We start from the raw sequence: 15,679 nt of genomic DNA on the forward strand, positions 1-15,679 counted from the left end.
GAAGGTGTGTATAGAACAACACAGATTTAACCAATATTAAAAAAAAAAAATCACAATTATAGAACAGTTACAATAGAACGTGTGATCTTTTCTTCACAGCAGGCTCTCAAAAGTGCTCCTGGAGAGATATTCCCTGCCTCTGCAGATCAGAAGGTGTCAGCATACAGTGGTGGAGGAGGAAGGAGCTCCAGCTCTGTGAAGTCAACTTCTTGTTCACTGTCACACAGAACACAGCGGGGGCCTCACATCAGTTCATGAGAGCGATGTCAAAGAACATGAAGTACAGTGTGCACCTCTTCGGAAAGAGCAATCTACGAGCACCGTGCTAATACGGATGAAGATCAAACGGAGCCCTGCTCCAGTTGCTGATTAGATGGAAACTGTCAACACTTACAGATACAGTGGCTCCTCCACAGCACACAAGAAGTCTAGATAAAGGCAAGCAGATACGTAATGTCACAACTTTGAACTACTGTCTCTGCAACATATCCATCAAGACTCCAGGTTACTTCAAGGAGATAAATGTTGCACTTAAGTTATTTTCCATTACATGGAGGCCTCCACCACGTGTTAAACTGCAGTGTCCTCAAGGTGATTTATAAGTGCCCTCCTTTTTAGCTCTACCTTTATCAGTGACAGTGACAGCAGTGGTGACAACAGTGAAGTCATGGAAACAATTTCACTTTGTAAACTTACTTGGTGGGTCGGCACTTTAAACAGGAATGAGATAAATGAAAAAAAGTATTTAATAACTGAACAGGCGTTGTTAAAAACACAGAGGTTGTAAGAAAACGCTTTACTTTGTCGGGGTTGGTCCACCATCAGGGAAGTCATCAAACTCATCATTGCTGTGTTGGAAGAAAATGGCCAGTTTCTGCAGGGCTTCATGTCTGGTCCTGACAGATGGAAAGGGCAGCACTAACAGTTATACTTGTCATCAGCCTACAGGGGGCGCCTATGCAATGCATACAGTCTAATAGTAAGACTGAAATAAAAACACACTTCTGTACATTATCTGCATTAAAGAGCTTTGTGTTCAGGTGCAAATTCATTTTAAGTCTGTTACCACACTGAGCTGCTACTGTTCTTTAACAAAGAATATGACCAGTTATTTTTCAATCCAATCAATTACAGAATTCAAAATCCTAGATGTTAGGATTTGTTGTCTTTTCTACATTACATACAGTAGCTCATTGAGTTTGTGTGGTTACAGAATGGTACCTCACCTTAGGTTAATTGGGGTTTTCACTATTTTTGACCTTTTATAAAGAAAAGATGTAATCAAGATCCACCACAGATTAACACAAATATAACAAGAAGTAGATAAATGCTGCCTTTGTTTCATGACTCCTTCATAGGAAGTTGTTTAGTAATTACAGAGTGATGCACCCTGACACCATAGAGAAACACTTCTAAAGAAGAGATGCAGTAATGTTTATGTATGTAAGCACTGGCAGGGAAATGAGTCTGCTTTGACACACTTACTGCGTGTGCATGTCTTCCAGGTTGGCATCGCTTAGTGTGTGCTGAGCATCGGCATGAACGCATGCTGTCAAAGTGAGCACATGAAGGACATGAGTGAATGGGTGATAGAGGGGTGTGGGGTGAGTTATGTAAAACAGTGCACATCAAAGGTATGTTACAGGCTGCCATATGTCAATGCGTTACATTAAACAACCACAGGGAGAGCCTGCATTTCCCTTTAAACTAAAAGACTGGGGGGGGGGGGCATCTTCTGCTCTCTTGTTTTCACTTCAAAAGGACAGAATAGGAAACTCACACATCTCAGGCAGCGAGTCAGTCTGCTGAGGGAAGCTACTGTGCAGAGAGAAGAAACAGAATTATATTTTCTGTGCGGCGCATAAATTGAATTTTATCTTCCAGAGGGAATTACTTAAACGTATTCTAATGTGGTCAGTAGTTCCTGACATTCCTCTTAGAAGTGGCACATGTAAACGCAGCTCTGAGTAAACATCTTACTGGCTTTCATTGGATGGTGAGAGCATCTCATCCTCACAGGCCCACTCCTCACTGTCATCTGTGACTGTGAAGATACAAATGATCATGATTAAAAACAGCATGTATGCTGATGATAGACGTTTCTCAGGGAAGCATCTAAATTCTCCAGCTTACGTCAAATTCCTTCATACATTTCCACATCACTGACAAACCACATTGGGTTTTTTGTGAAGTTACAACACTTACAACTGCTTGTTAGAACAGGGTGGCTGGAGGATCTGCAAAGGAAAAAACAAAATGATACTGTCGGCGGGTGAAAGGTTACAAACCAGAGCCACAGAGTGTTTTGGTAAATTACCCGGTACCTGCTCCCAATGCTGATGGTATCTCCCTCCAGGTTGCCTCCTCGTCCAGCTGCTTGAGCCTTCTTGCCAAGTTCTAGCATCTCCTTGATATTTAGCTCCACATTCATCACAGAAATATAACCGTCTGCAACATCCAACCAAGAGCACTTACTGAGCATGCTGCAAAGTTAATGACACTGAGGTGTAAATGTGCCAGCGGGAGGCTGGAAAAAGGCATAGCACTCCTGTTAGGAATGTCTGTAATGATGTTTTTCTAAGCACAACATTCAGGGGGAATTTGGACATTCTACAGCTCAGCTCCCAACATGTCAAAACAGTATTCTAAATAATTGTTTTATTGTAATAACAAAATTAAACCAACAATGACTTAACTCACACTTGTGGTTTGCATCTCGGGCCAACCATTTGCCTTTGGGGCAGTTTGTGGTTCGGATGATGCTGACTGTGTCCCCGCTCTTCACTGGCAGGTCATTTTTGCGGACTTTACTGGCCACCATCACCTTGGCGTGGTACATGGGCTCTTCCTCCCCAGTCACCTACAGAGTGAAACCTGCGATGTACTGTCTCCAGAACAATTAAGCAGGATGGTACACTACAGTAACACTTACTTTGAACTTTTTCTTCATTTCATTCTCCTTCTTTTCTCTCTCTCTTTGCTCCTTTTTCTCCTTCTCCAGTCGATGCTTTTCCCTTTTCTTCTGTTCTTTGTGGTCAGCAGTGGGGCTTTGGTGCTCCTTACTGAAAAACAAATCAACATGCTGGTACACATTAAACCAACTCTTAAAATATGTGAAGGCATCAGGCACATAAGGAGCTTGTGTGAGAGGATGACATGTCTTACAGACTGTGGACATGGTTATGGGCTGAATGACCATGTTCTCCAGATGCACTGCCCCTGCAGTGACATTACAACAGTGAGTCAAAAAATCAATAGCAGTCTTCTATCTGGCAAAAAGAATGACAGAACACAAGTCTTGCATGTGTAAGAAAAAAAAAAAACATACCATGGATTTCGTGGCCATTTGTTAATGCATGCATCCTCCTTAAAAACAAGAACATGGTTTTCAATTTACAAAAGATGACTGATAAAACGTTTATTCATCCCTGTCTGACCTTTTCTGGTAAGACTCACTGAGATATATACTTAAAAAATAACAAAATAATAATAAAACACTTAAAAATATACTTGAAAAATTACCATTGGATGATTGTCAGCATATGGATCTGTAAGAAAATTTTAACATGAAGTTAGAATTATTAAAAATGTGGAGAATCAATTATTCTTATTTTAATATTAAATTGTGCATTTGGTAAACATTCTTACTTTTTAATCCAGCTTTTCGTTTGCGTGAGTTCTGGCCCATGGTGAATCTGTTTATGTCCTCTACGTCCTCATAAATATTTTCATATGTTTCATAGCAATCGTCCTGTTGATATTCACTACAAAAGGAGAAAACAAATCCAACTGTATAAAGCAGAAACATCAACAACAAAGTGAATACCAGTTGCTGCAGTAACTAACCCTGGATGTGTTTGAATCCTGGAGTTCGATGTTGCGAGGCTACTAAGCTCCGTCTCCTCTGGGACAGGCAGGCACTGAGCAGCTCCCAGATCAGTTTCTTCAGAATGAGCATTAGGAAAACAGTCTGCAGGCACGTCCTCACTCTGGGACCACTGCTCTGGCACAGCAGCCTCTGGGAACTCTGACAGGTTTATTGGTTCAGGGAAGCTGGCTGGATCCAGGGGTATTATGTTTAGATTGCCGATGTTCAGATCTTGGATGATACAGCTTTCACTGGCCTCTCCCAGATCAGATGCTGACAAGTCAGATTGTGGTCCCTCACCATTGATGACCCCAAAGTCAACTGCTGTGTGAACATCTGTGCTGACTAAATCTAAAGCCTCCAGTTCTAGTGCAGCAATGTTAATAGCTTCGCCCTCTGCTGTTTCCATCTCTGAACTCTCAAAGTCTGGAAACTCTGGGGTGTCCAGCACAGGGTTGAGGATGGGTGGGTGCTCAGGCTCTGGCTCTTTACTTGGTGCTTGGCTATGATCTAGTGACACCTCTATAAAAAAGCAAAAGCAGCATTCAAACAGATGTTCAGCCTAATGTAAACTGCAGCTTCTGAACAGTCACTAACACACACATTTTAGCAAAAAAACTGTGGCCACAAAAGGGAAGATGTGAAAAAAAAAAGAAAAAACTAAGTTAGGGAAACTGGCAGATGACGTACCACAAAATGTAGGTGCACGGTAGCCGCTGAGAACTACTAATGGAGGTCTGGCTGGTTTTGCTGGCAGAGGCCCAAGTGTTCTCAGGTCAGGTAAAGGCTTCTTTAGTGGAACACATGGTGGATGAGGTTCACTGGTCTTAAGTGAGGGGTGTTTAACTTTGTCTTTGCCAAACTGCTTTTCCATAGCTGGTTCTTGTGGGAAAAACAATATTAAAAATGTGTTAGCAATCATTAATGAATGTTAAAATGTAGACAGAGATACAGATTAGATTTTACTGCGTGCAACATTACTTGCTTTGAAGAAAGGCCGGGCTGATATACAAGCCAGTGGTGGAAGACACACAGGTGCAGGTATTGGTGGATAAGTTCCAACACTATCGATGTTTTTTGGTGGCGAAGGAAACACCTTGTTTTTGGATGAGTAGTCAGGAGAATGCAAATTCTTGGGCTTGGCAGAGATCAACATCTGTCGGCGTGAGAACTTCTTCTTGGCCCTTTCCAAAGTGCTCATAATTTTATTGTCAGAGTCAACACATGTCTCTGCAGAAGGAGGGGTAAGTGGGATCTCTGGACTAGAGAGCTGGCACTCAGCGGTGGATTGGTCACTTTGGAGCGAAACCCCATCTTCTGCGGTTTGTTTTTCCACCAAAGGCAACTCACCAGGAGCAATACAAGGTCTAGTGGTTAAATCAGCATATGTGGGCTCTTCTCCATTTTCTACATAGGCTTTTGATGTTTTGGCTGACTTGAAGGGAAGCAGCAAACCCTTCTTCTTAATTTTACTTTGTGGAAAGATTTCTTTTACTGGCTCGGACTCCAGTTTGTGTTCCTTTTTGGCTGGATGTTCTGTCTTGTGATCTTTTAATGGCCGGACAGGAAGCACCAAAGGCATGTATTGGTCTTTGAAGGAATGCCTTACTGTGCCATCTCCATTAGTGAGCTGGTATGATGGGGAGGTCTGCTGAGGATGTGGTGGGAAGGAAATTGGTCGCTTACCTCCAGACGCCCGCAGCCCATCTCTGAAGATGACACGAGGAACAACAGGTGTCTTGTTCTCTACAGCAATATTAATAGTGCTAACCATAAAGCTGCAGTGACCTCCAGGAGGTGGAAGTTTTTTAGGTTTTTCAGCAACAGCTGGCCGACCATTTTTGGACTGAACCAGGAGGGCTTCTTCTTGAAATTTGGCCCTCAGCGCTTTGAAGTTGATTGGTCCCTTCAGAAAAATCATTGGATTAACAGAAATAATTATCCTCATGGCAAATGTTATATGTTTAATCTACATTTAATTTACTGAGGAGGACACACAAATCTCCTAGACACCTGAAAGACTAGGCAAGTAAAATAAGCCATGAATATAAGGAGATATGCTAAAGCATCAGAGAAGACAGATCCACATTTGTTTCACAATGTTACTGCACAAAGTAAGTAAAACAAATTAAATGTTTTAACCACAGGCTGTCTTAGCTAGCACAGGTCAAGTGCTACAGCTAATTGTAGCTTAGTCCTTTAACTAAATAAAGTTGCTCAGAAAACAGCTTCAACGTTACCTCTTCCATTGCGGGTCGCTTTGTTCATCACTGTTCAGGGCTGCGCTGTTTTAGAAGACAATGCGGTCTTTTTTCACAACTTTACCGTGAAGAGTTCAGTGAAATCTCAAAGCTAATCACGGATGATGCTAAAACAAACAATTTGAAAGTGCCGCTACGTAACGGAGCTGCGCACTGCGCGTAAGGTGCGTGCGCGTCCACGTTTGTCTGATTAGTGTAGAACGAGAACGCGGCTTAGAAGAAGAGGGAACAAAATAAAAAAAATGTATTTCTTTTAATAAATTGACCTCTAAATAGGTTAAGGCGTCTCTGCTTCTGTGTGTTAAAGGTTTGTGTTTATTTAGTGACATAGCTCGATATTTTATGGGGGTGAAGAAGAGACCCCCATAAGTGGTGAAGAAGAGATTTCAAAACCTCCCAAAGTTACACAACAGCGATTGTTTACTCTTGATCAATCATTACTGTGGTTGGTAAAGGCTTCAGCGGTAGAAGCCCCTTCAGACCTCAACAACTTTTATATGACTTAGGACTCATTTTTAGTATGGGGACTTTTTATTTCCTCCTAGGTTTATGCACACTGTATTTGTTACCTAATTTTAGCCCACTTGTCAATGCATGGAACGCTGGTACAAGGTGAAGTATGTTTTTCCTTACTGCACAATTCCTTTATTTGATTACATCTCCACAGCTGTAATTAAATATCCACAATGAGGAGTAGACACAGAAATGTAATGGTGCAAATGTTTTGTGTGGCAGTGGGAGAAATGACAGAAGTGTGAACAGACTAACACCCATCAACTGTAAGATGGGAAGCTGGTCGTCATGGACCCCATGTAACCCCTGTACAGACCAAACGGTGATGATAAGTTTGTTTACACTAAGGTGTAGAAACCAGGCATTTAATTTGTTGTTGAAGCTTGTGATTGGTTGATGTGTGCTCTGCCAAACACTGAAGTTAAAACTCTACATTTTTAGTTTAGATCAATACTTTGAGGTGATCAGTCGGTCCAAAGGGAGCACTGAATAAGTATTCCAGAAGATTCAATCAAACTGGGTCTTGGTGAAATAGTGATGATATCTAATTTCAAACTCTTAGTTCCGTTTCCGGTACCTGGAGAACCCATCACAGTTTGGTGGGTCAGTCTGTTATGAGACACTGTGGGACAAACGAGTATGTCCAAGAGCAACCACCCAGTGTCTGGAGCCAGATTACTGTGGAGAGAGCTTCACCTGCAACCAGACAGGCAAGCCACAGTCAAAAGCACTCAGACAACACATATGGAGTACACTGTGTGTTTGGAAATGATATGTGTGTGTATGTGTCTACAGGGCGCTGCATCAGCCCGTCCCTGCGCTGCAATGGAGAAATGGACTGTGCTGATTTTTCTGATGAGGAGGGTTGTGATGACATCAACAACAGAAAAGACAAGTGTTCCACCCTCATGCCAATCCCCGGGGCTGAACGTGGCACGCAGGGGTAAATACTGATACATTCAACTTATTTGTTCTTTATCAATATATTTATTGACACAATTCATTGTACTTTTTCATAGCTACAACATCCTGACTGAAGACTTTGTGGATCCTGTACTTGACCCACAGTACTTTGGAGGAATGTGTGAATATGTCTATAATGGTGAATGGAGGAAATTTGTTTATGATGCACTGTGTGTGAACCTGCACTACAATGAAGATGAGAAAAACTACCGGAAACCTTACAACTACCACTCCTACCGTTTTGTGGTACTGTGTTTTTATTTTATTTCCTGTTTTTTTTTGCTTTGTGTGATAATAAAAATGAATGTTTTGATGAAGAAAAACCTTTTACTTGTTGCAGGCTGAGGCTAGATCAGAGGGCTCTTATGAGTTTTACAAGGACATGGCGGGTCTGCTGAAAGCCAGGAAAACACAGTCATCCTATAACGCTGGTGTCACAGTCGGCGTCTATTATGTGGAAGCAGGACTCAGTGGCAGCCATGAATCGGAGGTTCTCACCAACATAACAAAACATAAGTCACAGGTGGGCTCTGATCTGTTGAAATATAGAGGTTGACGTGGTTTACAAGACGATGTAGAAAACATGAAAATAGCCAGCCTGGTATTTGTGATGCTAAATGTGACTGTTACCTGTGTCAATATTGGTTAATGGTAAAAGGAGTTAAATATAAAATATGCAATCATATTTAAATCTGGACATTTACATCCCTTCATGGATCACATTTGATGACAGAACCATGTAACCACAGCTTTTTCTGGTGGTATATTTTGTTTATTGTCCTCAGGACCTTGGATTCATTAGGATTTGGTCCAAAGTGCAAACAGCCCTTTTCAAGATGAGGAGTAATAAATTGATGCTTCATGAAGATTTCTACATGTCACTCATGGATCTTCCGGAGGAATATGACTTTGGGATGTATTCCCGCTTTCTGAACATGTTTGGCACCCACTATGTAACAGAAGGAACCATGGGGGGCTCCCTGGAATACATCGTGGTTGTCAACAAAACAGCCATGGCCCAATCAAGTAAGCTTGTTAATGAAGAAGATCTGAAGAGAAATATCTTGTAAAGTAACTGTCGTTTCACTCACTTACACCTGCAGACGTTGAGGCTGAACAAGCTGGTTATTGCATTGGTGGTTCTATTGGTGTAAGCTATCCAGCCACCCCGTCAGTGACAGTAGGTGGCAAACTGTCTGGAAAGCATTGCGACAAAGTCGGTTCTTTAACTCGAGGTATGAAATTCTGGCCATATCTATTTAGCTTTATTTCTGTTTAACTATATTGTGTCTCCATTCACCTGGTGCTTTTGTTTTGTTTTTGAAATGTAGAAAATCTATCAGGTTCGTCCATGATTAACGACGTCTACACTCTGGTAAAGGGAGGTATCACAGACAGCAGTGCTGGCGTGTTAGCCATCAGGAACCCTGACACCTACAAGAAGTGGGGAAAATCTCTGAAATATAACCCAGCACTCATAGAATATGAGGTCATTTTCTGCGATTTAACAGAGCCAGTCACACACTTTTTAATTCTTTAATTTTTAATCCTCTTGTCTGTGTCCTTCCTCCCAATAACTTAGGTTATGCCGATTTATGAGCTTGTGCGCGTCAGCACGGCTGCTGACCATGTAGGTGTGAGGATAAGCAATTTGAAAATGGCCGTGGATGAGTATTTGCAGCAGTTTCACTCTTGCCGCTGCGCCCCCTGCATGCACAATGGGATCCCCATGCTCTCCAGCACCTCCTGTAAGTGTATCTGTAAGTCCGGCTACGAGGGAGAGGCCTGTGAACAGACACAGAGAGGAGGTGAGACTCTTGAGGGATTCTAAATTTTAATATCTGCTAATCACTGTGCAGACCACACAGTCACATGGTGATAGCCGAGGTCACCGGATGTGATGGAGTAATGCCAGTGTGCAGACATTTCCTCTTTGCACATCAGTGCTGTGTTTTTTTTAAAGATCAACTTTTAACCCCCTTTTATTTTCCTCAACAGATACCAAGATAGATGGGTCATGGTCCTGCTGGGGAGCTTGGTCGACCTGTGCGTATGGGACGAAGACTCGGACAAGAGTGTGTGACAATCCTGCACCTGAGCGGGGTGGAACAGCCTGCCTGGGCTCCTCTTCCCAGACTCTGCGCTGTTGGAGAGAGTCAGCGGTGTGAAGGTGCTGTTAAGTAAAATGAGTGCAGAGAGTCCACTTCAGTAAGAAGAATAAATAAATACAATCAGCCTTTGTCTTAAAATGTAAAGGTGGAATAAATATGTATAGCAGTGCAGACTTTGTGTATACCGTGTATGTCATTTTATAAATTGCCTTAAATGTGAAGATTAAAACTGGGTTAACAGGCTCAATCCAGGTCAGTGCCTGAGGCAGATCTAATTAAAGACAGCACACAAGAGACAGCATGTCAAGAAACACCACAAATGCTTCATAAAAACGTCATTGTCTCTTTATAATGTAGGTAAGCCATCTGAAAAACACACCACAGGATTTTCTTTCGTATGGTTGTTTTAATTAAAGTTCAGTGATTTTTAAAAACACTCAGTCGCCTCCTGCTGCAGTCCTCTGCATGTCATGCCTCCATTTCTGGGCGCTGGGTTGTTACACTGTCTAGACCTCGTCATCTGACCTCCACTGCAGGATGACCATGATCCCCAGCAGCTCCAGCTGCCGTCGATGCCTATTTCTGTCAGGAAAATTCAGACCACATCTCATGTCAGCGTCATAGAAGGAAAGTGGATGTGTCTTATGCGTTTTGATTTATTAACCTTTTTGCCTTTGGGTGACCTCACAGGCCCTTCCACTGTAGCCAACGGGACACACACAGTCACACCGTGTGCCTGGATGGAGGACAGAACCATCACAATAACCATGAGTAGATATCAGAAATGTTTAGTGACTCAACAAAGGTCACTGAAAGTCTTTATATAGGTTGGTTCTGACAGTAAGACTGATGCAGTGAGCGTCCTGTGAGTTACCTTTTAAAACAGCCACTCCGTTGTTGTGGCAGGGAGCACAGCGGCATGGGCTGGCCTCTGCCAGGTGCTCTGACAGGGCTCTCTTCAGGTTTCTTTTCAGGGTGGTGTAATGGACGAAGTCTGTGGAGGTCACCAGCTCATAAAGTGGGCTTGTCTAATGAAACATAAATGTCATTATAAAAGCCGCATCTCTTTTCATGATTACGATGAACATTACGGTCATTGACCTTTGACCTTTTTGCAATATCCTATTTGTGTGAATATAGTTTGTAACCAAAAGATAACGGAACCAACAGAACAAAGTTTCCATTCCTCTGGCCGTGGTTGTCGCAGGTATGAAGGCAAAACAGCACAATGTGGAATATAGGTGAAAACACTCACTGTTGTTCGAATAAAGTCAGGGTTGAAACGCACACCGTCACCCCACAGTCCCATCAGTTGGGGGGTGGGAAGATTCTTAGACACCAAAGCCGAAATGGATTCGCTGCTTCCACCCCTGACAAGAGCAACAAAGTCCTCCACCGAGCTGTCCTGTGCTGTGTCCTCTGGAAACAGACGCAATAACCTCAGAGTTACAGTTCAAGCTCCTTTCACTTTAAAAAACTAGAGAATCAAACAGTGAATCTCACCTCCCATCTCATTCAACAGGGCATCACATCTTCCACCTTCAGCTCCCACCGACACATAAACACCTTTTATGTTCGCTCCAACCTTCAGGCCCGCCTGCACACAGACCTTGTAGTCCTCCAAAGAATAATCTAGAGGACAAACCCAGAGAGATACCTGCATTAAAGTGTCTGGAGCCCTTTTGATAAGAAATTTGATTTGATTTTTGATGATGAAGAAGTAACTTGTAAACACCCTGTCCATAAACAACCATCATGTAACTCCCACCTGACTTTTCAAGTTTCTCCTTGTTCAAGATGATGGTGTATTCATAGTCCCCCCCGAGGGCCGCCTCAGTTATGTAGTGGGTGCCATAATCTCTGTAGATCTGTCTGTATTCCCCATAAACATAAGCCTGAGGCAGAGAACGCAGGCGCTGCAGAAACTCAGGGTGAAGCATCAGATCCTCTGACTTCAGCATGTACTGGGCCAGCTCCAGTTCTGCTTTGGCCCGCACAAAGCTGTTGGTCTGGGGTTTAGAAAAGGCAGCTGGAAGTTATTGGACTGCATGCAGAGGTCAGTATAGCATTGGATAACTATGGGATGTCACCTTGCCAGAGACGCGGCGAGTCTTCTTCACTGACTTGGTGACTTTGTTATCGTTGTAGTTGAAGCCAAATTCAGCTATACCTGGAAGGGCAAAGCCAATGGAAAAAGAGATTTTGGAGCTGCGCTCGCTCATGGTGTTGCCCACGTACTCAGAGTATGACTCAAAAGACTGAAGGGTGAAATCATATGAGCCTCTTGTCTGTGGACAACAGAACCATTTTATTAGACTTATAAAGCACAAATGGCGCAATTTACAACAACATAATAACAAAACAAAATTAAAACAGCTTGTAAACCATGGATAACCATGGATTATGTACAACATTTGTAGTCTGTCCCATTCCCACCTCTAGTGTGTACTGCTGTAGGTTGTAAGGCTTTCTGAATCTGACGCCCTGGATGTGCTGAGGCAGACAGCTGCCTGCGTAGTATCTGTTATCAAGCACCACTCCTTCCAGGTTACTGTTCAAGACGTTAATTCTGGAGGGATGACAAAGATTGGTTTGTGATGAGCAGCATGGTCACATACCAAAAAAAGTCCTGGGAACGCCACTCACCCCTTGGCAAGGTTTTCGATTCCCCAAAACTCCTCAGCCTCCTGCCTGCAGGGTTTAGAACCCCTCTTGCAGCCAGCTTCATCTGACATATCCCCACAGTCATCCTCTTGATTACACCGCAGAGAGCTGGGAATACAGCGACCTGCAGGACAGGTACCCACACTGCTGAATACAGTCTTACTGTCTGTATAGTCAGGTCAGGTGGGAGATACCTGTTTGTGTACAGAGGAAGCCCTCACACACAGGAACACTGTCACATGTATAGCGTGCAGGAACGTCACAGGCCTTTTCTTCACGGCCATGAGAATTGCACAGCTCCCCTCCAAACTGAGATGGCTGTTCCAGCTTAGCATAGCGATACTGGAGACAAACAGAGGAAGGTTTGCCACTGCACATAAAGACAGTGGCTCGAAAAACTGCTCCGGGGAACTATAACAGCTGAAATCACATTAGTGGGTTGTTTTCACTTTGTCATGTCAAGGTTATTAATCCCCAGTCCTTTAAAGAGGATGAGATGGAGCACTGAAGTGCATCAGCTGAGACCTTTGCCACCAGAGGAGCTCTTTACCTCAAAGTGTCAAAATGCAGACTCTTCCTGAACAATGAATTTATCTAAATCTAATCTGTTGCCATTCATTTTCCATATGAAACAGATCTGAAACAAACATAGAACAACAGATAATTTAAAGAAAATGTTGGATTCAACACAAATAAAATAAAGGAAAGAACAGCTCCCGATGTGTAACAGCAATGAATGAGCAGCTACATGGATTATACATGTCTATATTTAGAACTGAGTCTGTTTATCTAATGTGTCTCCACTTAGTCATGAAGCTTTTCTCCTTTCACCTGATACAGACATTAAGAAACCGGTCATTGTACATTATTCACTGATCACCAGTGAATTCTGATGCATCATGGTGATTTCCTGGCTGAGTCAGGGGTTGCTCCACATTATGTAAAAATGAAGAATTGCATTAGTTTAGGTAGTCTGCAGTTGTGTTTCCATTAGCCAATCCGTATCAGCTGTTTCATTCATGCGTCACAACCCCTGATTATTCACAGCTGTGTGATTACCAGCTGACTGATAACGTGCTGTTTTATTCATCCAGGTTTTTCCTGACGTGTTGTTTTACTGCAGCTCATGTCCCTCTGTGCTTTAAGAACCCATTTTTGATCCTTTTCCACCAGATTGTGCTGCATATTCATTTGCTTTGAATAACCAGTTCTTTCTTTTAGGGTGAACACTGGGGTTAACAGTCATGACCATGAAGGGAGTGTTATTGTCACTCAGCCCCTATCCTGTCATTATACTTACACTCTTTTTCTGACAGGTATCACAGCGTGACCATGAGCTCCACTCTGACAACACACAGTCCACAGGATTGACTACCACCTGGTCACCCACTGACCGAGCTTCTCGAGCACCGGGGCCCTCGCCGCTCGCCGTTGTTACAGCAAATCTACTGTGACAAGTGGATGAAAATCAAATCAGACAAACAGACACTTTGGAGCTTGTTTCCACGGGACAACAGCATTACATAAATTAACCTCAGTGGAAACTGAACACAATGAGCAAATGAATAAATACAAAAAGTTCATTAATTAATTCAGCACACTGAACAGATGAATAAATCTCCTACCTTAGCAGCACCAAACTCAGGGTAAATGGGAGCAGATGGCTGTGCAAACCGAACTCACTCGCCTGTGTCACTGTGGAAAACATGGCTGTGTGTGCGTGTTGTGAGTTACTGTGAATGAGGAGAAGACACTGCTCTCTGTGTAAACACACGCTGATCAATACTGGCCTCGATATGAACTCACCACGCTGCCATTATGTCCAAAGGTGGAACTGAAAACCCAGAACAGCAGGAGAGCCACAGAGCCAGCTGTGGTCTGAGTGTGTTTTCTGACATACACATCAGGTTTAATTAAGCACTATAGAATTCACAGATATGTTTACTGAGCAGCACTGCTTGTCTTTTCAGTCACTGTAAACTTTACTGAGTGCTTCTGATAACGCATGAGGTTTATGGGAAATCATGGTTTTGCAATGAGGTAGATTCCTGGCACTAACTTGTGTATTTTGAACTTTGTTACCTACCCTGATTTGACAAAATATCACAGACACACAGCTCACTTGATCTCTGAATAAGAATAACAATGCTACATACTTTTTTAAAGTTAAAACTGAGACCAGTGTGCTCTATTTTCCTAACATTAAATACATTAAGATAGGGTTGGTGCATTCATACTTTTACTGTACACTGCAGCAGTGGTGGAAAGTAGGCATATATGATTTAGTACTAAAATGTCTAATATCACATTATACATACAAAAGCAAAATCCAAATAGTTCTTAGTAAAATGCAGAAATAAGGCCGATCATGGGAAACATGGGAATCACATGGTATTTATTTGTGACTGAACAGTGGCATGGGCACAGTGTATGTGGGAAGTCATAGACGTACAAAAGTCCTCTTTTTTTCTGTTTTTCATGTCATTCATGACAATTCTCAATTCCATAAATAAAATTTACAAAATATTTTGGACTATTTCTCATTTTTCTTACACGAGCAGGGGTACAGTAACCGTTGGTTATTGTAAGTCTAGCAGTTAATAGTGATATCTCTATTTTTGTTCATATTATATAGTCGCCTGTCTTTAGGACCATTTTAACTCAGTGGCGCAGACCTACAATATGCCTAAGTGCTTTGTTACAACAATGACCTGTTTACTGTATACAATGACCTGACAAGAAGAACAGTGGCTAGACAATAAAAGTAAACCTGATAAGGCATCAAAATGCACTCTACTGTCTCTGAGCTTGTGGTCATGAAGCCATGTCACATCAGAATGAGTCGATTCTGTCACTTATTCAAACAGAGATATGATTCTGAGAGGCAAACTGTAAACAATGCGACCTCAGTTGCAAATGTAGAACATCTAAAAGCAAAGATACAGGAAAATCTGCCTCCTATCACTTAACGTAGACGTTTTTTGTCACAACTCCTTCGTTTTTCAAGTTCCATATGAGTAAGACAGGTACTTTACTTTGAATGTAACACAAATTCACAGTTCATTTCTCACCAACCCAACAAAAAAACATATTCAGAAATGAAAAAATAAAATGGCTGCGAGAGCAAAACAAACGTCCAGACGTCAAAAATGGAGGTGCTGGTAGGGCATTGCTTGAGAGAAACACAGGTAGTTGGCATCCAAGAGGCAGCGAGCTATCTTATGGCACAGAGGCTCAGGTATGGGGGACAGGGAAGATTCTTATTTACAAAATAGATGTTTGGCAAATTTTGATTTCAA

At 42.4% G+C, this 15,679-nt stretch overlaps 3 protein-coding genes across 4 annotated transcripts; 1 reads left to right on the forward strand and 2 right to left on the reverse strand.

Moving 5' to 3' along the window:
- Nucleotides 1-117: 117 nt before the first annotated feature.
- LOC114450135 (uncharacterized) lies at nucleotides 118-6,247 on the reverse strand. The gene is made up of 19 exons (XM_028428085.1): nucleotides 6,109-6,247; nucleotides 4,850-5,774; nucleotides 4,559-4,750; nucleotides 3,847-4,390; nucleotides 3,649-3,764; nucleotides 3,523-3,548; nucleotides 3,329-3,366; nucleotides 3,166-3,219; nucleotides 2,933-3,062; nucleotides 2,701-2,860; nucleotides 2,325-2,448; nucleotides 2,206-2,237; nucleotides 1,981-2,044; nucleotides 1,781-1,818; nucleotides 1,486-1,549; nucleotides 801-896; nucleotides 697-710; nucleotides 395-428; nucleotides 118-216 (listed from the first exon to the last, which is right to left on the reverse strand). Exons 1-19 carry the CDS (start codon nucleotides 6,115-6,117, stop codon nucleotides 147-149), a joined length of 2,730 nt encoding a protein of 909 aa, XP_028283886.1. The 5' UTR covers nucleotides 6,118-6,247; the 3' UTR covers nucleotides 118-146.
- Nucleotides 6,248-6,564: 317 nt separating this feature from the next.
- c8a (complement component 8, alpha polypeptide) lies at nucleotides 6,565-9,889 on the forward strand. Its single transcript, XM_028428222.1, has 11 exons — nucleotides 6,565-6,741; nucleotides 6,865-6,964; nucleotides 7,205-7,352; nucleotides 7,438-7,585; nucleotides 7,662-7,851; nucleotides 7,946-8,128; nucleotides 8,391-8,631; nucleotides 8,709-8,840; nucleotides 8,937-9,094; nucleotides 9,188-9,413; nucleotides 9,604-9,889. The coding sequence occupies exons 1-11, from the start codon at nucleotides 6,650-6,652 to the stop codon at nucleotides 9,771-9,773; spliced, it is 1,788 nt and encodes a 595-aa protein (XP_028284023.1). The 5' UTR covers nucleotides 6,565-6,649; the 3' UTR covers nucleotides 9,774-9,889.
- Nucleotides 9,890-10,102: 213 nt separating this feature from the next.
- On the reverse strand, nucleotides 10,103-14,285 carry c8b (complement component 8, beta polypeptide). Of its 2 annotated transcripts, none has more exons than XM_028428224.1 (12): nucleotides 14,006-14,285; nucleotides 13,681-13,825; nucleotides 12,575-12,722; nucleotides 12,363-12,504; nucleotides 12,153-12,285; nucleotides 11,807-12,004; nucleotides 11,485-11,725; nucleotides 11,220-11,348; nucleotides 10,972-11,135; nucleotides 10,591-10,744; nucleotides 10,381-10,452; nucleotides 10,103-10,298 (listed from the first exon to the last, which is right to left on the reverse strand). In XM_028428224.1, the coding sequence occupies exons 1-12, from the start codon at nucleotides 14,086-14,088 to the stop codon at nucleotides 10,144-10,146; spliced, it is 1,764 nt and encodes a 587-aa protein (XP_028284025.1). In that variant the 5' UTR covers nucleotides 14,089-14,285; the 3' UTR covers nucleotides 10,103-10,143. The 2 variants fall into 2 exon arrangements, with proteins under 2 accessions (XP_028284025.1, XP_028284024.1); XM_028428223.1 differs by having other exon boundaries at nucleotides 13,681-13,828.
- Between the last annotated feature and the right edge of the window lie 1,394 nt (nucleotides 14,286-15,679).

This window comes from Parambassis ranga, chromosome 17, assembly GCF_900634625.1.
Source record: "Parambassis ranga chromosome 17, fParRan2.1, whole genome shotgun sequence".
Classification (NCBI taxonomy): domain Eukaryota; kingdom Metazoa; phylum Chordata; class Actinopteri; family Ambassidae; genus Parambassis; species Parambassis ranga.

Excerpts from the sequence above, each read along its gene's own strand:
- c8b (XM_028428223.1), bottom strand. The coding sequence starts at position 14,088 with ATGTTTTCCACAGTGACACAGGCGAGTGAGTTCGGTTTGCACAGCCAT. Across the intron at positions 11,136-11,219 it reads CCTGTTGAATGAGATGGGAG|AGGACACAGCACAGGACAGC; the intron begins GTGAGATTCACT and ends GTCTGTTTCCAG. Across the intron at positions 10,299-10,380 it reads GGTCACCCAAAGGCAAAAAG|AAATAGGCATCGACGGCAGC; the intron begins GTTAATAAATCA and ends TTTTCCTGACAG.
- c8a (XM_028428222.1), top strand. The coding sequence starts at position 6,650 with ATGGGGACTTTTTATTTCCTCCTAGGTTTATGCACACTGTATTTGTTA. Across the intron at positions 8,632-8,708 it reads AACAGCCATGGCCCAATCAA|ACGTTGAGGCTGAACAAGCT; the intron begins GTAAGCTTGTTA and ends TTACACCTGCAG. Across the intron at positions 9,095-9,187 it reads CAGCACTCATAGAATATGAG|GTTATGCCGATTTATGAGCT; the intron begins GTCATTTTCTGC and ends CCAATAACTTAG.
- LOC114450135 (XM_028428085.1), bottom strand. Across the intron at positions 4,391-4,558 it reads CCGTGCACCTACATTTTGTG|AGGTGTCACTAGATCATAGC; the intron begins GTACGTCATCTG and ends GCTTTTTTATAG. Across the intron at positions 2,045-2,205 it reads CCCTGTTCTAACAAGCAGTT|TCACAGATGACAGTGAGGAG; the intron begins GTAAGTGTTGTA and ends GTATCTTCACAG.